The 21,591-nt window shown below is 48.0% G+C and overlaps 1 protein-coding gene across 7 annotated transcripts in view; it reads left to right on the forward strand.

Moving 5' to 3' along the window:
• Positions 1–21,591, forward strand: part of ELMOD3 (ELMO domain containing 3) — an 85,345-nt gene that overhangs the window by 50,921 nt on the left and 12,833 nt on the right. For 5 of the 7 annotated variants that reach the window (XM_030551890.1, XM_030551891.1, XM_030551888.1 and 2 more), the window contains 5 exons: positions 26–148; positions 8,442–8,572; positions 9,719–9,795; positions 13,249–13,376; positions 15,189–19,067. In XM_030551890.1, the coding sequence (XP_030407750.1) occupies positions 26–148; positions 8,442–8,572; positions 9,719–9,795; positions 13,249–13,376; positions 15,189–15,412 (683 nt within the window). In that variant the 3' untranslated portion in view covers positions 15,413–19,067. Of the gene's footprint in view, positions 1–25; positions 149–8,441; positions 8,573–9,718; positions 9,796–13,248; positions 13,377–15,188; positions 19,068–21,591 lie in introns of those variants that run through there. The other 2 variants (XR_003998974.1, XM_030551889.1) reach the window with 1 other exon arrangement.

Here is a 21,591-nt window from a genome sequence, read left to right on the forward strand (position 1 = left end):
GAGATGATCAGTGTTTTCCGTACAGGTGGCTTGGATAATAATGAGAAAGTGCACATGAGGATCCTGCAGACCATCTACAGGAAACTAACAGGCTCCAGATTCGATTGTCCCCGCTATGGCGCCCACTGGGAAGAGCTGGGCTTTCAAGGTATGGTGAGGCAGTGAGGAGGGGGTGGGCTCTGTAGTACAGAACTTCGAGGGTGAGGTCCCCAGCTATCACTCCGGCCCTCTGGCTGAAGTGACCCAACACCGACTTAAAGGAGTCTGGGTTTGTTGCCTCCATCCCCCTGCAGCTGCTCTACACTGTGTGCTTTTCATTGCCGCTGCTGATCTGGCATCTGTCACTGTCTCAGCCAGCTGGACAGTCAGATGCTGATATACCGGCTTCTGCTGCCACCGCTGGCATAGCCAGTAATTTCCCAGTGACTGCTGGCCCAGTGAGATGCCACTGGCATTGCTGGTTCACCGTGTGTTCCTGGTTGGCCACTGGTGCTTGTTTGTTGGTGATCTCTGAATAATAAGCCCTTTCTGAGGGTTTGATTTAGTCAGGAGGCACTGGTTGCAACTCAATGGCTAAGGCTGCATTTCAGTGTGCATATAAAGCAAGGATTCTACCTCTGTTTTGTGTATTACAAAAACACAGCACTTCAGCTACAGACGGCTTTCTGAGACGTTACAAATAAATCCATTAATGAGAGTTGCACTTTTATTAAAAACTGGATTCTTTAAGAAATATAGCATGTGTTAGTCTTTTCTTTGTCTGGAGTGGGTTTAACAACAGAATAACACCAACTCTTCAAGCTCTCCACATAGTTAAAGTTAATCGAACTCTTGTGCATAGCCTGCATTTGAAGAAATGAAGTTGTAATTAAGGAAAGTTGTTAATGATTGTTGTATCTAATTGTTATGATTATATGGAATATGGACAGACAAAGGACTGGTCTATACTACAAAGTTAGGCTGATGTAAGCCATCTTGCACCGACCTAGTTGTGCATGTGTCTACACTTAAATTTGGTTCCCATTGAGGAGAGCGCCCCTTTGTAACACCGCTTCCCTGAGCTGTGTTGAGCCCTGGTCAATTAACCGAGGTTGATGTAGTGTGAGTGTAGACACGGCATTACCTATGTCAAACCTAACAACTCTCTAGCAGCTGTCCAACAATTCTTGACTCTCACTGCTCTGGTCACAATTGTGAACTCAATTGCCAGGGGTCATAGAGACCGGAGGGCTGGCTTCCCCAGCACCTTAATTGAAATGCCTTTTCCCGGGGGGAGGGTTAGCTCAGTAGTTGGAGCATTGGCCTGCTAAACCCTGGGTTGTCAGTTCAATCGTTGATGGGGCCATTTAGGGATTTGGGGCAAAAATCTGTCTGGGGATTGGTCCTGCTTTGAGCAGGGGGTTGGACTAGATGACCTCCTGAGGTCTCTTCCAACCCTGATACTCTTTGATTCTATGATTGTCCAGTGTGACAATCACACCTAGCAGCTCTCCATTGTTGTGTGCAACTGCCCAGCCACCCATGCTGGCTATGCTGACTGTGGGAAGAAGAGGCTGTGTGAGCACAGCTATAGACCAGCTGTAGAAATGAGAAGATCTACGAGCAGATTGCACAGGGGATGCAGGAAAAGGGGTACGACAGGGATCAGCAGCAGTGCCATATGAAAGTGAAGGAACTGCGGCTGGCATACCAGAAGACCAGAGAGGCCAACAGTCAATCTAGTGCTGAGCCACAGACCTGCTGCTCTTACAAACAGCTGCATGCCATACTTGGTGGAGACCCCACCACCACCTCACAGACCACTGTAGGTACTGCTGAGGAGCCTGAGACACAGACTCCTGCCATGAACAGCACAGAAGAGGCGGGGGATGGGGAGACATGCAACCGGCAGGGTCCAGCTATGCAACAATCCAGGACCTCTTTGAGACACCCCTACAGTCCAGTCAGCTCTGGCACTTGAGCACGGGCAACCCAATGCCAGGGAAGGAACTTCAGGTAAGTGTGTAAATGTATTTCACGTTACAATGATGTACCGATAGTGCTCCCAACTTAGCAGGACATCACTATCAATTTTTCATTCATTTATTCATACCAGAAGAGGTTAGCAGAAAAACCAAGAGAGGTCGTTATTGGCTCTTCAGTCCCTTGTGGAGTTAGGCAGTGGGTGCCATGCATAGCAGTTTGTTTTATGTACACAGGGATGGCTGTTGAATCTTCCTGAGAGATCTTGATGACATTTTCATGGCAGTATCTGCAATCCTTTCCCAAAGGTTTCTAGGATGACAGCCTTTTTTCCTCTGCCATGGGAGGCTTTCCCATGCCAATCGGCAATAACTTCTGCAGGCACCATTGCATAAACAAGCTAGTGGCGTATGGGCTCAGGTGGCTCTGGGACACCAGCAGCTGTGTTTTCTGTGCCTCTGTTATCCTCAGGAGTGAGATGTTAGCTACAGTCACCGCCACCTGTGGAAAGTGCTGCCAGTATCCAGCACCAGTGCCCTGTACTCTTAGTTTCATGCAACTGAGCAATTCCCTCCTCATTTAGGGTGACCAGATGTCCCGATTTTATAGGGAAAGTCCCGATATTTGGGGCTTTTTCTTCTATAGGCTCCTATAACCCCCCATCCCCGTCCCGATTTTTCACACTTGCTATCTAGTCACCCTATCCTCGTTTCCCTTGCCCCTTGTGGGCCATAGTAACCACAGCTGGTGCTGTGAATGGTGCTGGGCACAAGCATTCCGAAGCAGAAGTTGCAATAAGCAGGTTGTATTTAAAACTTTAGGGAAGCAAGGGAAAGGAGTTCAGAACCTGAACTTTTGCTTTCCATTGTGACTACGCTAACAATGGTACCTCTGTATGCTTTATCTATAGCCACCACTGTGGCCTTGAGGAGTCCCCCCTCCACACCTGCAGGACGCCTGAAGCAGATGAGGAGAAAGAAAAGGACTCGGGATGATATGTTCAGCGAGATCTTGCAGGCCAATGCTGCATCAGACTGTTAGCAGAGGGCCTGGAGGGTGAATATTGCAGACTGTAAGGAGAGGGAAAGAGTGGACAGGAGAGAGGTCCAGGAGTCCCAGCCGGCAAAGGAGAGGGAGATGCACCAGGACATAATGGGGCTTCTCTGGCAGCAAACACAGATGTTGCAGACTCTTGTGGACCTACAGGTTCAACAATAATGGTCTTGACTCCCTCTGCAGCCCTAGGAGAATTCCATTTTAGCAAGTCCCTATGGCCCCTCCCCCCCCCCCCAAACGTTCCACTGGGCATCAGGGGTCGCATCGCTACCCCTATACACCAACGGACAGTAAGGACAACCACAGCTTCACATACACTGGTCTGTGAGAGCCACAGTTGCTGCATGTGTAGCCAAAATGGATGGGAAGTTCTTTCTCCTTGTTAAGCTCTGTTCTGTTAATTTATTAGGGTTTTAATGTACATGCTTTTAAATTGCACAGATTTTTTTTGCACTGGTTTTGTTACTCAATAAAATTACATGTTTTGGATAATTCGTCTTTATTAATTCCCAACATGAGCTGCAGAATGACTAGCTGTACTGAAAGCACCCACTTACTTTGTATGGTTTAATAGGTGCCTCAAGGGTGTTCTAGTCATGGATGTACACCTAACAGGCCCCCAAACTGCAGGGCCAAGTAGAGCACAGTCCATCACAATGTGTTTTTGTGGCTCACTGGCAAAGGGTTCTTTCAAGGCCTTCTTCAGCTGTATAGCTCCACGTTGAGCACTTCTAATGGCCCTTGTGTCTGGCTGTTCAAATTCAACAGACAGCTGCTCCACATCTACCTTCCACCCTGGCAGCAGCTTTTCTCCCTTTGCCTCACAGATAGTATGCAGGACACAGCAAACAGCTATAACCACTGGGATATTTTTCTCATAGAAATCCAATCAGGTGAGTAAACGACGCCAGCATCCTTTCAATTTACATTCAGCTGTCATTCTGCACCAGCTGAGCTGGCAGTTGAATCTTATTTTTGGTGCTGCCAAAGTGGCCAATGTATGGCTTCATGAGCAAGGGGTAGGCTGGGTCCTCCAGGATCACTATGGACATTTCAACATCACCAATGGTAATCCGCTGGTCATGAGAGAAAGTCCCTGCTTCCAGCTTTCTGAATAGTTTTATGTTCTTAAAGATGCAAGCGTCATGGACCTTCCCTGATCTGCCAACATGGATGTCAGTGAAGTGTTTCCAGTGATCAACTAGCGCTTGCATAACCATAGAAAAATAGCCGTTTCTGTTGATATACCCTGTAGCAAGGTGGGCTGGTGCCAAAATAGGGATATGCATGTCGGCTATTGCTGCACAGCAGTTCAGGAACTCAGTTGCCACAAATCCATCCAGTATGTCCTGCACGTTGCTGAGAGTCACAGTCCTGCGTAGCAGGAGACAGTTAATGACCCTGCACAGTTGCATGACAACAGCCGCTCTGTGGATTTTCCAACTGCAGAATGATTTTCCCTCTGACCTGTGGAAATCCGGCCTTGCAAGTTTCCACAGTGTTATTGCCACTTGCTCCTCCCCTGTCAGTGTGGCACTCAGTCTCGTGCCGCTGTGCTGGACAGTTGGGGTGAGCGTGGCACACAGATCCAGGAATATGGCCTTTCGCAGCCAAAAGTTCTGCAGTCTTTACTCATTCTATCAAAAAACCTGCATTATGACATGATCCCACCAATCCATGCCCATTTTTTGAGCCCAGAAATGGCTCTCCACCATCTACAGCAGCTCTGTGAATGAAAGTAACCACCTTGAACTGGCTTTCGTTACGTCTCACAGCTATCTGTCATCCATGAAAGCATCATATTCCCTGCTGATTCAGTTCTTCTTGCGTCTCTGCAAATACCAGAGGATCGTGTACCCTGTGCGTGCAACTCTTATGACAATAACGCAGAGCTGTGCAGGCTCCATGCTTCTGTCACAGATGGCAGACAGTGAGGAGAGACACGTGGGTTCATGGGATTTTTAAAATAAGCATGAAAATGATGGGATATGGATGACATTCTGGGATGAAGAATGTTGCATGCTAGGAAGCTGACTCTTTGCTCCTGGCCACCCAAAAAGACAGTGCGCTGGAAGATGGTGATTTGCAAGCTGAGATATCTACCCATGGTGCATTGACACAAATACTCCTGGTGAGTACGCACATCGCTGTCACAAGGAGTCAAGTATACACGCGCACAAGCAGCATACTAACTCTGGCAGTTAATGCCAGCATAACTTGCGTTGGCCAAAGTTTGTGGTGTAGATGTGTCCTAAGGGAAATGACTTGGGCAACTGTTAAGTGACATCAGAACTAACTCACCAATCCTCACATTTCCTCTACAGCTAATTTGCATATAGGAATTCCATTGGTTGTACTTGTTGAGAGCAAATTAATTCTCACTGTGTTTATTCGGAGATTATCTCCCTGATATTGGTTTGAGTGGCCAGTTAATTTTCTTTAGTCTTGTCTGCTTTCCTGGCTTTGCAAGCCAGTACTTACTGGCAGACATGGAATCCTTTTCATGCGATGAGCCTAAAATGCTCTTGGATGTTCCTTGTTTTTTGTTTTGTTTTTTTTAATTTTCAGATTCTTTGGGAGGTATCCATCCTCTGGTCCCTGTTGTCTGCTTTTGGGGGTGGAGGTTGAAGTGTGTCTAATGAGAGAATGGAGATAGCTTATTCTGTTGTCCCTTCAGAGCCATAGATGCCTGTTCAATACTGTAAATACATTTGCTTGCTATCTGTGCTATAAAGTGACACCAGGGAAACTGCCATAGGGTTTTTGTTTTAAGGAGAAAATGCCATGAATTCCTTTGCTGCCTCGTACTGTGTAGATGCTGCTGTTTGGCACAGGTTGTAGCAGACAGAGCATGCCGTAAATGAGCTTGTCTCTTGTGCTCCTGCAATGAAAAATGCTTTTGTTTTTATACTTAAACTCTTTGCAATCTGTGCATCCTCGGATACATAACAGTAATAATAACATGCTCTCATATAGCGTTTTTCATCCAGAGATCTCCAGGCACTTTACAAAGAAGATCATTTTTAGCCTCATTTTACAGATGGAGGAAGTGAGGCAGAGACCAGTGCAATGACTTGCCCCTGATCACCCTGCAGGCCACTTGCAGAATTGGGACTAGAACCCAAGTCTTCTGAGTTTGTCCGGTGCTCTGTCCACTAGGCAGTACTGCTTCTGTTCTCTTGGACTATTTTCCGTTACGTGAAAGTGGGTGAATGAATGAGGGGAGAATTGGACAGGATGGGACTAAGCAGCATTGCATCTCTAGCGTGGTGGTAGCATAAGGAGGGTTGGCTGAACCAAAATAGGGATAGGTAGTGGGTGACAGGCAGGGAAGACCATGAGAGATGGTCCTTTTCTGTGGTTGGGAAGAAGGATGGAAAGCGGTGGACAGGAGAGAGGTAGAGCATTGATGACGAGAAACAGGAACTGATGCTTCTGCTTCTTCTGTAGTTATATCTGCTCATTTGCATATGCTAATCATAGTTCCCAGGAGAAAGTTTTCCTCAAACTTCTTGAAACCTTGTCCTCCCATGTCGCACGTTTGTTGGTTGATGGAGTTACTTCGACATGACTGTCAGCAGCAAATCCTACCTTAATCTCGAAGACATCTGAGAGACAGAGGACATTCAGTGTTTTCCCCTCGTCTGTACGAGGCTTGGCAGTTTTCACTAATCGCAGTGACACACAGGGGTCTTCGACATGGCAACTCAAGGAGGAATTTCCCGCGGGGGTGGGCGTGTGCATGCGAGTATTGATCACGCTAACATGCTACAAATGGCAGTTTAGTGGCAGTGGGACAGGCTAGCTGCTCACGTACATACCTAGGATCTCAGACAGGATGGTACTTAGGGCAGCTAGCCTGTCTCGCTGCCTGTGCTGCTCTGGTTACACTGCTATTTTTAGTGTGTGAGCTCAATCAGCGCTAGTGTGCACATGTCTACCCAAACTGGAAATTCACCTCCAGCACCAGTCCCTTCTGTGTCATGTTTGCAGTGCTACATGACCATCATCATCTCCTTTTTTCCAGTGCTCGAGTTGGGTAGGCCGATGTTATGAGCTGCATTCGCCTGTGTCTGTTTTGAGCCTGCTGGGGCACGACTATCTTCTTGGATGTCCACAACACACTCTCCATCAGTCTTCCACAGAGAACTATTTTAGGCAGCTGGGACAGGGTCATTCTAGCAAGATGGCCCATTGGTTGGAGCTGGGACATTTTGATGACTGTAGTCACTTTTAGTCTTCTACAGATGTAATTATATTGTAGTCTACCCATCCTTGCCATGCCTAGGATAGGGCCCAGGCACTTCATCTCCAATGTTTGCAGCTTTTGGTCCAGACACTTTGTCACTACCTACGTTTCATCACCATAAAGTAAACATTCAACTCATTGTACCCACATTAATCTGACTTTAGCTGTTGTGGATGCTGAGTTAAGGTTCCAAACGTTTTATTCAGGTATGCAAATGTTCTGCAGTTTACTAAAACAGTCCTCTGAATTTGTAAACTCACGAGCTTTTGCTTGAAGAATTCAGTGGATTCTTCTGTAAAAAATGATCTCCAGTTATCCAGAGTCTTCTAGGCTAGATAGAATTCAGCTTTTCTCCATCCTATAATCTAAAAAATAAGCATTAAAAAACAAACTCTGAGCAACCTACCTACCAAACAACAAAATGCAATCACCTCATTAGTCATCATAAAAACACAAATCAAACAAAGCGCCAACCCCCTTTTTTTCCCCATTTGGTCTCCAAATGGCTCGCTACTCCCTCTTTTTAATGGCGATAGGCTCATCCCAGAATTCTTTGCTAGCTGGTGTGGCAACTCTTCTGAAGCCTCAAGTGGCTGAAAAGCATTCTGGTGCGTGCTTGAGCCTGACCCCACCGGAGGGGAAAGTTGATCTGCAAATGATAGATCCACAGAGGAGAGAGGAAAAGGTAAGAAAGGGAGGGAGATTGTGACCCCTCTACTGCCTGGCTCCATGGAGCAGTGTGGGGAGCCTGCTGTGGCATCCAGTTAACTTCTCCTGGATATAAAAACTAGAGAGCAAGAGTAGCTGCAGGCAGGTCCTGGCAGACAAGGGAGACAATATATTGGGTGCCCAGTTGCTGCAGAATGGTGAATTCCATGGTGGAAATGCAGGATTCAGTGGCTGATTGGGGAAAAATGCCAATTCCACGAGATGAATGGGGCAGTTCACACCACTTGTTGCAGGCTTACTGCAAATTCAGGCTGGTATCACTGCATCGTTTGGTTGATATTTTTGAGGTTTTCTCAGCAATCACAAGGACTGGCAATGGAAAGAGTTTGTCAGAATATATATCATGCTCCAAAGCAGGCATGTAATAAGACAGGGAGAGCATATACTGAGTGATTCAGGACAGGAACATACCCGGCTTACCTGGCTGTATGTTTTTATATTAAAGGTATGGATCCTGGGACAGACCTGCGTGGGACTGGATTGTTCGGGTTAATGCAAATTCTATATTTTGTAATGGACTCTCGGACATTACCCCTAGCTCGAGACGTTTTCAAGCTGTCCCATCATGAATCACAGGCATGTCCTTCCCTTTTCAACTCTGACTCTGGATCGGTATTTATTTATTATTATTAAACTTCAGGGAAAGGTAAGTGTGGAATCCTGCTTTTCAGCTGGCTATTAGGAAAACTCTTTCACATCCCAGATTCTCTGCTTCATCCAGTTTCTGATCAATGGTGTGTCTTTCCACAGCCCTGAGAGATGTTGGCTACTCTCCACCTTGAATAAATCTGATGTTGCCAATTCCACAGCCTCCCTTTAGCCAAACTTTAGTCCCATTAGCCAAACAATTCTCACTTATAAAATGTTCCCCATGGTGTGTGTTAATTTTATTCCCTTGTTTTACACCCATCATTGCTTATTCTGTTTTGGTGAGGGAGAAGATGTTTTAATCAAAGACAGGCTCAAATCATATGCCATAACCAAACCCCAGCTCTGTTTGGTCGTAGGCTCTTCAGTCAAGCAGACAAAGCTATAACCTGATCCAATGGCTAGAAGTTGAAGCTAGACAAATTCAGAAGGGAAATAAGGCACTAATTTTTAACAGGGAGGCTAACTAACCACTGGAACAATTTACCAAGGGCCATGGTGGATTCTCCATCAGTGCCATTTTTAAATCAGGATTGAATGTTTTCCTAAAAGAACTGCTCTAGGAATTATTTGGGGAGGAATTCAATGGCCTGCATTATACAGGAGGTCGGACTAGAAGACCACAATGGTCCCTTCTGGTCTAGGAATCTGTTAATCCAGATCCAAACTTTATATCTTCATAATGGGCATGGGTGGAACCAAACCCTCTGATTAAAATGTGGGTTCAATAACTGGAGCCAAACTGACGGTCAGGGCTGATTGGGTTTGGCCCAATAGAAAGAGGTTTGAGCGACAAACTCTGATCCGAGTCTGTATCTGTATTTATTGATATCACCAGAGTGCCTAGGAGCCCCAGTCATGGATCAGGGTCCCACTGTAGTAGATTATGTACAAACCAAACAAAAAGGTGGCCCTGGCCCCAAAGAATTTACAATATCCAGGGTTTAGATCTGGGCCCATCTCTGACTAGAACAGAGACCCAATGAAGGACATTGTCCAGGTGCTGGAGGGAAGAGAGACCTTATCCGGCAGAACAGGGGTGGAATCGCTGATTTCATTCTGTTTCTTTTCCAGAATTTCCCTTTCTGTGTCATGTCTATAAATATCACTCGCATCGTGATCCAGGCCCTGAGGGAAGAACATCTTTCTCGGTGAGTTCCTAGCCCAATGTGGCCCTAGAGCAGGGATGGGCAAACTTTTTGGCCCAAAGACCACATCAGAGTTGCGCAATGCATGGAGGGCCGGGTAGAGAAGGCTGTGCCTCCCCAAACAGCCTGCCCCCGATCCGCCCCCTGACGTCCCCCCTCAGAACCCCCGACCCATCCAACCCCCCCCGCTCCTTGTCCCCTGTCTGCCCCCTCCTGGGACCCCCTGCCCCAACTGCCCACCGGGATCCAACCCCCTTATCCAACCCCCTGCTCCCCGTCCTCTGACTGCCCCAACCCCTATCCACACCCCTGACAGCCTCCCCAGGATTCCCACCCCCATCCAACCACCCTCTGCTCCTCATCCCCTGATCACCTCCTCCCGGGACCCCCTGCCCCAACTGCCCCCCAGGATCCCACCCCCTTATCCAACGCTCCTGCTCTCTGTCCCCTGACTGCCCTCCCAACTCCTATCCACATCCCTGCCCCTGGACAGGCCCCCCGGGACTCCCACTCCCAACCCTCCCTGTTCCTCATCTCCTGACCGCCCCCCCCAGAACCTCTGCCCTATCCAACCACCTCTCTGACTGCCCCCCAGGACCCTCCGCCCCCTTACCCAACCTCCCTGCCCCCTTACCAGCAGCAGGAGCTCGCAGCCGTGACACCCGGCCAGAGCCAGCTGCACTCCCCATGCTGCCCAGCGGGAGCGACTGGCCAGAGTGCGGCCTGTGTGGTGGCGTGGCTGTGGGGGAGGAGGGACAGTGGGGGAGGGGCCAGGGACTAGGCTCCCTAGGCAGGAGCTCAGTGGCCTGGCGGGATGGTCCTGTGGGCCGCACGTAGCCCACTTCTGCCCTAGAGCCCTGTGTGTAGACCCCAGGCTGCATTACTAAAGGCTCGTCTACACTTCATGTACCACCATGCCGAGAGACCCAATTACCACTTGGTTTTGACATGCTGCTTTGTAGTGCAGGTGGGCTGAAATGTGAGCACAGGTAGAGAGGAAGAAATTGTACCTCAGTAAAGCAGGCAGGGACTTTCTACTTAGTTGTGCATCTTGAAGTAAAGGGATTGTATGTCTAAGGGTATTGTGTGTGCTGGAGGATTGGTTGTGTCTCTGTCTCAGACAGGTTGCTAGCGTAGGGCTGTATATGTATTTAGCACTCTGATACGTAAATGAGTGTGTGTTCCAGTATCTGGTGTGGCTTGATACCGAGGAGAGTTGGGGCACTGCAGGACAGGGATTATATCCAGGCTTGGGGAACAAAGAGAAATTAAAAACCAGTCAGCCTAACTTCTCTGGGACAAATAATGAAGCAATCAGTTATGCACCTCGCGGAGTATAGGGTTATAAGAGGTAGCCAGGGTCAATTTGTCAAGAACAAATAATGCCAAACCAACCTGATTTCCTTCTTTGACAGAGTTACAGGCATAGTGGATAGGGAGGAAGCAATAGATGTGATGTATCTTGATTTTAGTAAGGCTTTTGACACAGTCTTACATGACGCTCTCATAAACAAACTAGGGAAATGTGATATAAATGAAATTACTATACGGTGGGGGGAAAACTGGTTGAAAAACTGTACTCCAAGTAGTTATCAAGGGTTCACAATCAAACTAGGAGGAGGCGTGTACTGGAGTCCTGCATAGTTCAGTCCTGGGTCCGATATTCAACATTTTCATTAATGACTTAGATAATGGAGTAGAGAAATTCTTTTAAAATTTGCAGACGCCATCAAGCTGGGAGGGGTTGCATATACTTTGGAGGACAGGAGTAGAGTACAGTACAGAATGACCTTAATAAATAGGGGAATTGGTCTGAAAGCAACAAGATGAAATTCAATAAAGACAAGTGGAAAATACTGCATTACGAAGGAAAAAATCAAATACACAGCTACAAAATGGGGACTAATTGGCTAGGTGATAAGTACTGCAGAAGAGGATCTGGGGATTGTAATGGATCACAAATTGAGTATGAGCCAACACCGTGATTGAGTTGTGAAAAAGGCTAATACCCTTCTGGAGTGTATCAACAGGAGGTAATTGTCTCCTCAGCTCTGGTGAGACCTCATCTGGAGTATTGGGTCCAGTTCTGGGTGCCACACTTTAAGAAAGATGTGGACAAATTAGAGAGAGTCCAGAAGAGGGCAACAGAAATGGTTTAGAAACCCTGACTTGTGAGGAAAGGTTTAAAAACCTGCCTGTTTAGTTTTGAGAAAAGAAGACTCAGTGGGGACATGAGAGAGACAAGGTAGGTGAGGTAGTACCTTTTATCGGACCAGCTTCTGTTGGTGAGAGAGACATTCTTGAGCTCTTCTTCAGGTCTGGGAAATATACTCAGAGTGTCACGGCTAAATACAAGGTGGAACAGATGGTTTAGCATAGTAGTTAATACATATTTCAAGGGACCGTTCAAGGTGAAATGATCCCAGCTACAACTGCATGGGGACATGAAAACAGACTTCAAACTTATGAAGGGTTGTTATAAAGAGGTCTGTGTTGAATGCTTCTCCATGTCCACTGAAGGTGGGACAAAAAGTAACGGGCTTAATCTGCAACAAGGAAGAGTTAGGTGAGAGATGTTAGGAAAAACTGTCTAAGTATGAGGGTAGTTAATGTTGGAACAGGTTATCAAGGGAGGCTATAGAATCCCCGTCATCTGAGATTTTTAAGAACAGGCGAGACAAACATCTGTCAGGGATGTATTTCCTCTTGCCTTAGTGTTGGGGGATGGGCTGGATGACCTCTCAAGGTCCCTTCCAGCTCTACTATGATTCAGACACCTTGCAGAGATCTAAATTGACTGGAAAGGAAAGGAATCTGGGGATCATTGCGGACAGGCGAACAGAGAGCTGTGGTCCACGTACAGCTGTAGTTCTCAGAGTTATAGTAGTTAATGTCAGCAAAAAGAGTATCAGAAGGGAGAAAAAAAACTCATGTTTCAGGGTTTAAGCCAATCGCTGTTAGAGATCAGGGTGAGACCTGATGTGGGGATACGTCATCCCCCATCTACTATTGCAGGGTTCTTATCCCTTCCTCCGAGGCATCCATGGTGCTGCCCTTGTCCATGTCAGGAAAATGGGCTAGATGGACTTTTGGGTCTAATCCAGTCTGGTGGTCCCTGTGATGCTGAAAATTAAGCTTTAAAAAAATCAGTCAGTGGCAAGCATGGGAAATTTGTGCTGGAAAGGTGAAAGTTTGTCGAAGGTATAAACTGTTCTAAAGGGGGTTATAACAGAAAGTGTTAGGCTGATTTAATAATAGCCATCATAACTACTGTACCAGGAAATTTGTTTCCTTCGTTAACTCCCTGTGTTCACAGGAATATGTCTCCGGCTGGTGTAAATCTCTGTCAGGTGGATCTCTGGGGTGGTGTTTCTGTACCTCGTGCCCCTTTGTGTCTCTGGATTTGCTGGGAAGGCAGAGGGTAGAGATAAGCATCACCGTCCTTGTCTCTTTCAGAGAATGTAACCGCAGACAGCAGGTCATTGCAGTGCTAAATGATTTGTATGTGGCCACCTCCCTGCGTCTCTACGTCATCTGGAAAACGCAACAGAAAACAATTTCTGACTCTGGCTTCGTTCTGAAAGGTGCGTTTCCCTGCATCTTTTCTAAGCAAGGGACAATAACTTCAATGTATGCAGGACAAATGCTGCTTGTTCCATACACCATTTGTGAGAGACTGGCCTGTCGGCACCCAAGCTAGGGGTTGAGGAGGGAGGGCCTTAAGCTACCAGTGTCCTGACGTTGTAATTGCTTACATGATGTTCAAACCCAGGGAGTCTCCATTAATACTCAGTTGAGAGTCATTGGGCTTTAAAAGATAGTATACCCAAGGTAACTGGGATTTTAATCGCCACATGGGATTGTCTGTAGCTCCACCTAATCACCTCTGATTGTGTGGTGTAATTACAGTGGCTGCTCTTTAGGGATAGGGCTTTTTAAGAATACGTTTTGGAAAACGTAGTGTTTCTTATGGAGGGAAGCTAAGACTTCACTGCACCCTGCTTTATGCTGCGCCTCTGCTCAGACAGGGAAGGCTCTGTATGTGTTACATGACTGCAAAATATGGAGATTGGCTGCTAGCTCCAGGGGAAGAGTTAAGAGGTTGATGTAAGCTGGCAGCTGTAGTGGAAGGTGTATGTGGGGAGAGAAGTAGAAGTTATATATTTTAGGTGTGTTGTTAACTCATTTCCTTGCTTGTGTGGTTTTCTGCCAAGTATGTTTATGTGGGTGTGAACATTTCAATGTTTCACCCTGAATTGTAAGCCAAATTGGCAGTGAGGCCTATGATTAAGGTTGCTTAACACTTTCCATTCTAAGACCCTAAGATTTGGTTAAGACTTTGCCAAGATTGAATCATTTGGGCTAAAATTTTCCAAACTAGGTTTCTGCCTTGGGCTGAATTTTTTATTTTTTTTTTTAATAGTTCAACCATTTCTGAGGTGAATATTTGTGAGGTGTTCAGATATTACAGCAATGAGCACCCAAGAAAACCTAGGAGGAAATTAGCAATCATGTGCTCCCTGCACGGTGAGAATGGTGTGCACTAAATTAGGCCTGCATCATTCACTGAGTGGGATTAAAAAGAAATCTTGAATAGCTACCCATTCAGGCCAGGGTCCTGTGGGAGAAATAGTATGTGATCATGTAATTAAAGATTGTATCATAATGCGTGTACAACACAAGGGGGCTGAATTAAGGCATTGTGGGACAACCTTATTTCAACCATCTCTTTAACTTTTCTATGCTTGACTTTACAACCTTAATAACAATCTTTTAATGTATTTTTAATGTAATTATGTATGCGTTACTTGTAGCATTGGGCCTTAGCTACAACAATCAATCTATTTTCTTTCTGTAAAAACCAAACTAGAGTCACAGCAGGGTTATTTATCTCTGCGTGCAAAAAATAAAAAGAAGGTAAAACCTGCCTGGTGAGCAGAGAGATGGATGTGTTTATTATGGCTGAAAAAGCATCTTCAAAAAGTGAAGCTCAGGGAACCACAAATAGATTGGGGTTTCTCCCTCATCCGCACCCATGTGGTCTGTGCCCTTCCCTGGAGCTGTGAGGCATTCCCATCTGTTATGATCAGCTGGGTGTATCACATTTGGTTTCTGGGTGAGACCCCAAACCTGGACAATGGGGAAACGATTTTTCCAAAGGTGTTTTGTAACTACAAGTTCCAGCCCTTCATAGCCATTGTAGTTACGTGCTCTGTCCTGAGAGTGAAGCACATGCCTAAGGAGACACTGGGCCAAACTCTATGGGTAAAGCTTAAAAATATACCAGAATAGTGTTAGCCCAGAAAACATGTGAGGCTCAGACTGCCCCTCCTCCATCTCAGCATCATGTCTTTTCATATTGATACTAGATTTTTTCCCCTTCTCCCTCTTCCCAGAACTGGAGGCATTTGCCAAAAAGAAACCGAAGCAGCTTCTGAGATATTTGGAGATCTACATGAGTGGAAGAGCTGTGTCAGTAATAGATGGTGGTTTTCAACACCCTTCTTCCTCCTCCGGTGTATACCTCAGCTCTGCTGTCAGCAACAGCAGCAAAGAGATAAACTTCACGGGAGTGTGCGACCCACAGGTTGAGATGGAAGGAGAGGCCCGGCTGATCTGAAACCAAGGCAACACCGCTGGCTGGGAAGATTCTTGTAAGACACTGACAGAGGCTCCCATTGGCAGAGCTCATTAGTGGCTGCTAGTCCCCTGCCAGTCTGTTCACAGTCACTTGTGAAGGGTTGGGAGGTCTGAGATGGTTCTAGAGTAAGTGCAGCCTCAGAGCCTCTAGGCCAGATGTAGTGGGACATGCTGGGGGAAGTTGGTGGAGTTGGCAATGGAGACCTAGACACCCTGCTTCATTGTAGATGCTGTAATGGTGGTAGCAAACGGTCCCCATCCGTAGCAGGCTTTTATCCTGAATCCACTGAAGTGTGGATTGACTGGGAGGCCCTTGTACATACTGAGAATAAAAAGCTGCTTCAGTTCTCAAGGGTTTCAGTTTGTGAGAGGTGTTAAGAAGCCCACGCTATTGTTGCTGAGCCCTGAGGGAGGTGAGCAATTGAAGCAAACTGCAGGCCTGACTTCCCTTCAGCTAGGATTCTCCCAGGGGGAGTTAGCAAGCGGGTAGGAGATGCAAAGCTAGCAAGGTGTTTTAGTCCAGCCATTGGGCACCCACTGAGAATGTGGCTCACGGTTTGTATAGGATCATCGGTGTTAAGCACTAGACATGCTGGAATTGGGGTCTGCCTGTCTCTCATGGGCACTTCTGTGCTGCCACTGCTGTACCATCTGAGCACCTCACGATATTTAATGTATTTGTGCTCACGCTCCCCCGTCAGGCTGGGCAGTGCTGTTGTCCCTGTCTTGCAGATGGGACCTGAGGCTCAGAGAGACTGTGACATGCCCAGGGTCACACAGCAAGTCTGTGGCAGAGCAAGGGTTGGAACCCAGTCTCCGGAGTCCAAGGGTATTGTCCCAGTCACTGCACAGTAAGGTCCTGCTGTATGTGCCAGTGAAACATTCTCCCTTGTAGTGTGTTGTGTAATGTGGTGGCTGGACAGTTCAAGTCCCCTGCAGCTTGGGCTTCCCTACTCCAGGTTAATGCTGTTCTTACCTTCCCTGCTTCTTATTCTGTGCATCTGCTCAGGAGTCTTCCTCCAGAGTCTCAGTAAAGAATGATGAGCTTTACTGAAACTTGGAATGGGCAAGATCTGTCTGGATTAGGGCCTGAGGGAACAGTAGTGAGACACAGACCCTTGGCTTCCAGCATTGCCACGGGCTATCAATTCAGATGCTCCTGACTCTAGAGGAAAGTTCAGGAGAGACGTGGTCATTCAGGTACATGGCATCCACCTGGATAGCTGCGGGTGGGAGCTCTGGTCTATGAGAGTATGTCTGTGGGAGTCAGGCTTTTGGGCTCTGTTTTTCTAAGCTCATGCTAGAGCTTCCACACTGCATTGTAAACCTGGGTTTACAGTTGCTGGACCTGAGTCTCACAACCGTGCCAATGCGTCCATACTGCACAACACAGACCTTCTGACTTGGATCTGCTGCTTGACCTGCATCCACACTGCACAATGACAGGGATTAGATCTGAGTCACAGTCAGAATTGGGCTCTGACCCACCTCCCTTAGGAGGGTCCTAGGATCTGGGGCCCGAGTGCCTGCTGATCTGAGTCCGAATGGAAAGGGGGCTCAAACCAGAGTTAGAGCTTAGGCTTAGTGTGCCTGAGGTATACACTGCAATAAAACATCCACACTTGGCCCACGTCAGCTGACTTGGGCGGCAGGTTTATAAAATTGCTGTGTTGACGATTGCACTTGGGTCCAGCCCAAGCCTGAATGTTTACACTGAACAAGTATAGCTCCGTAGCCTGAGTCCCCTGAGCCAGCTGATGTGGGCCAGCCGCAGGTGGTTTTTTGTCATGTAGACAAACCCTGAGAGGCTAAGGCAGGGAGGAGCAGAATCACATGAAGTGTTTGACTTTATGGAATATTGTCCCCTAACTCTTCTGTACTCAGCTGTAGTGGCCTGCAGGAGTCATAAAAGCTTATTAGCTGCCTGGGAGAGAACCCCCCCGGCACAGGCACTACATAGGACAGCTGAGGGCTAGTCAGGCCCTCATGCAAGCCAGAATAGGGGAGATGAGCTGGGGCAGGGAGAACAGTCCCCATAGGCAGCCCCGGGGGGACACATGGGAGATCCCTAACACTACAGTTATGATCACAAGAGAATTCCCTGTATTATCTGGGCTCAGAAATTTCTGAAATTCTTTGGGCCCCTGGCTGGGTCTCAGCTCAAAGGCGAATATTTGCTGGAAAGTTTCAGGAAATTCCCATTCAGACATTTTTGAATGGTTGACGGAGAACAGATTTTTCAGGTTTACACTTGTCCTTGCCCAAAAATGCTTGCCCCACAGAAACACCGGTGTTGCCTACTCTTGTGATTTTATCGCAAGTCTTGTGCTGTTTGGTGTTTCCCTTAGGTTACTATCTCAACTGATCAGCACGGAGGTCAAGGGGAGGTAGATGCCTAGGTGCTTTTGAAAATCCCACCAGCTTCCTATCTTCATCTTTAGGCACCTGAACGCCTTTTAAAAATCAGGCCCTCAGAGACTTGCCCAGTGTTTCAGGGGAGTCCAGGGTTTTGATGTGATCACCAGCCTGTAAGTACCTACATGGGGAGAAGATTTCTGACAGTAGACCTCTCTAAGCTCGTAAACAAAGGCATGACAAGATCCGGTGTCTGGGAGGTGCCGTTCCAATTGGAAATAAAATGTAATTTCTGAACAGTGGATTAAGAACAGTGGAGGCAATTAAATGGATAACAATTAACCAGCGGAACAGCTTCCCAGGGGCCCTGATACCCTGTGTCTTCCTAAAAGTTCGGGGTGCAGTTCTGGGCGGGGGAGGTGCATGGCTGAAGGCACAGCCCAGGGGTGGGGTGGGGGACGGGAGATAGCTCGGTGTCAGCTCTGCCATTCTGCGCTTCTCCAGTGGCCAAAACGATCTCTGCATAAGTCACAGGACTTGGCAGTAGCTCACATTTGCAGCCCAAGATCCTGTCGCGTTGGAGACCTGCCTTCTTCTCCTCCCCAGCCCTGTTCCCAACAGGCTAGGGAAGGGAGGGAGCAGCTTACGGTAGTGCTGCACTGGGGAAGTTCTTCCATGGTGTGTTACTCTTGTGGAGCAGCGGGTAGGGTCCGAACCTGCCTTAGGCTGCAGTTCAACCCCAAGTTCACACAGCAGGGAAGAATAGTCCCTTCTGCTGCAGGCGTGGTCAGGTGAGGATCTCTGGCCAGCGTTCTGTAAGAGGTCCACTGGCTGATGAGAGGGCTCCCAGCTAGCCTGAGCTCTATGAAAAGACCAGTTAGAATGAGCAGCTTGTTGTAACTGATGCACTTTGAGCATAGGCAGTGAGATAAAGTGGTCCAGACTTTGTGATCCTGCAGGGTGCAGGGCATGTTCCTTAGGGGATGCATCTCCTGAGTGGCAGAGAAAGTAGTCTGCTTTCATAGTCGCCTTGTGCTTTATGGAAATCCAGTGTGTTCCTACTCTGCTGAGGCCCCATCCCTAAATGGGCCTTTTCAGCTGAACCTTGTGCCTCTTTAGCACAGCACATAGGCCTGTTGTCTCATATCTTTGGCTTGGAAATCTCTCTGTCTCTCTGCAGTGCGGTGCATGCAGATTCTCTCCATGTGCCACTACCTTGGAGCCGTGGACACTAATTGTAATGGGCTAGGCACTTTCCAATAAACCATTGGCGTACCGTTTCCTCGTCTCCGTGCTTACTGAGGACAGGCGTGGTGTTGTTTACATGCCCGCTCCACTCACATAGCCTGCAAAGGGAATAGCCTTCCACCTCCTACAAGTACTGAGTCGGCAGGAAAACAAAAGGGGAGCCCTCAAGCCGAGTCTCTATGGGCCTTTGCGAGATCTCCCTCCTGTAGGCAGTGATGGGCACGGCAGTTAATGGTGACGAGATCTGGAAACGATGGCCACCTTGGCACCTGTGGGCCCTGAGACCCTGGTTTATTTTCATTCCCTTTGGGCTAGAATCCTGAGCTGGAATTGTGTGGCGTGCCTCGCAGGGGTGCAGCGCAGGAAGGCACCGCCTGGGGGATTGGCTGTAGGCCACCTTTGCCCACCCATCTGGTTCTGGGATGCCCTGGCTGTGCTGTGGCCCCTGGCATAAAGCAGAGCAGCCAGTAGCCGCACACACACAAACCCAAGCAATGGGGCCGATGTAGACCAAATGCTTTGCGCTCGCCCCAGCACCTTCCCCCTCAGCCAAGCCAATTATGGTCTGTTAGGCATATTATGGTAGCACGTAGGAGCCCTGGTCATGAAAGGACCTCATTGCGCTAGGGGCTGTACAGAAACAGAACAAAACCTCCCCACCAAGCCAGTCAGGACTTTGGGGAGCCTCCTCTCCCTTGGAGCAGACTTGTTTAGGGCAAGAAGCTCACACGTCTTCACCTCCTGGGTCTCTCCTTGGAGCATTCAGCATCCTCTGCCCCTCCGTGCGCTTCCCACAGCGAGCCTGCCCAGGCGGGGTCCTGGGGAAGCCACAGGGTCCTGCACCCCCACTTCGCAGTCAGATGTGACTCTCAGCCAGCCAGTAAAACAGAGGTTTATTCGATGACAGGAACAGGGTCTAACACAGAGCTTGTAGGTACAGCGAACCGGACCCCTAGGCCGGGTCCATTCGGGGGGCAATGAGCCAGACCCCCCACATCTGCACTTCACTCCTCGTCCCCAGCCAACTCCAGACTAACAGCCCCTCCTCTCTGCTCAGCTCCTTTCCCGGGCCAGGAGGTCACCTGATCCCTTTGTCTCCAACACCTTCAGCTGGCACCTTTGCAGAGGAGGGGCCCAGGCCATCTGTTGCTAGGAGACAGAGTGCCAGGCATTTAGGTGCACTGGCCCTTTGCTCTGCAGCAATCACACACCCTGATTCCACCACTTAGGATATGGCTACACTTGGAGATGTGCAGCACTGGGAGTTACAGCTGTGTTCGTACAGCTGTGTAGGGAAAGCGCTGCAGTGTGCCCACACTGACAGCTACCAGTGCTGCAGTGTGGCCACATTTGCAGCATTTGCAGCGCTGTTGGGAGTGGTGCATTGTGGGCAGCTATCCCAGCGTTCAAGTGGCTGCAATGTGCTTTTCAAAAGAGGGGGGTGGGGTGGAGTGTGACATGGAGCATGGGGGAGACAGAGAGAGTGGATTTTTGGAGCTGACACTGTTCTCAGCTCCCTGCCTTGCAAGTTCTAAGGACTGAAAGATACACAGTGCCCACCTTCAATCATTTTACAAGTTTTGACCTTTCCCCCACCAGTCTCTTATTCACTAAATGCAAATTATGCACTCCTAAATAGTCTTTAGACCATATAAACAGCTGCTCAACACTACCCCTTCCCTCTCTCCTCAAGCAAACAGCTGTGAACATTCCAAAGCAATTCCCCTTCCTCCGCTCGCTCTCGCTGGAGCAAAGAGCAGCTTTGTTTGTTTTTTAGCTAAGTAGCTACGGGGAGATCGGAGTTCAGCCATTCTTCCGGTTTGTTGTGGACAGGAATTCTGGGATACCTCCTAATACCCTGGAGGCCAATAACAGTGCTTTTGGTGGCTACACTTGATGACCAGCCCTGCATCACTAGCACTGGAATTGCTACACCCCAAGCAAACCAGGTGTACAGCCAGAGCTGCAACCAGGGACTTGCAGCGCTGGCCATGCTTTGCAAGTGTGGACACAGAATGAGTTGCAGCGCTGTAACCCCATCACCAGCACTGCAACTCTCCAGTGTAGCCATGCCCCTAGATATTAAGAACTGCCTAGGGGACACTGAGGCACCAACACAGTATTCAGAGCAACATTAAGAACATTCCCAGTTCGTCACAGTCTACCTCAGCCAGTGCAGAACATGCTCTGCAGAGAGCTCTGGGCATGGAGGTTCCCTTCCAACCCATACTCACCCCCACATGAAATCAACCTAGTGATGTTTCTCTGAAACTGATAAATCAATTTACAGTGCTCACAGCAGCTGCTGCACAGTGCTGGGTATAAATAATAGAGCTGGTCAAAAAAAAGGGGGGTGAAATCTTATAGGAACACCCCCCCATACACACATATCTTACTTGGTTTAAATTTCCCAGCATCTCAAGGGTTTGTTGAAAAAAGATTGTGAAATTCTTGTTGAAGATTTTCCCCATTTTTAAAATTTAATTTCAAAATCCAAAACAACTTCACCCATCTCCAGCAAACAGCACTTCCAGTAAGAGTGGAAGAATGGCAAAC

The sequence above is a fragment of the Gopherus evgoodei genome, chromosome 2 (assembly GCF_007399415.2).
Source record: "Gopherus evgoodei ecotype Sinaloan lineage chromosome 2, rGopEvg1_v1.p, whole genome shotgun sequence".
In the NCBI taxonomy this organism is placed as follows: Eukaryota; Metazoa; Chordata; order Testudines; family Testudinidae; genus Gopherus; species Gopherus evgoodei.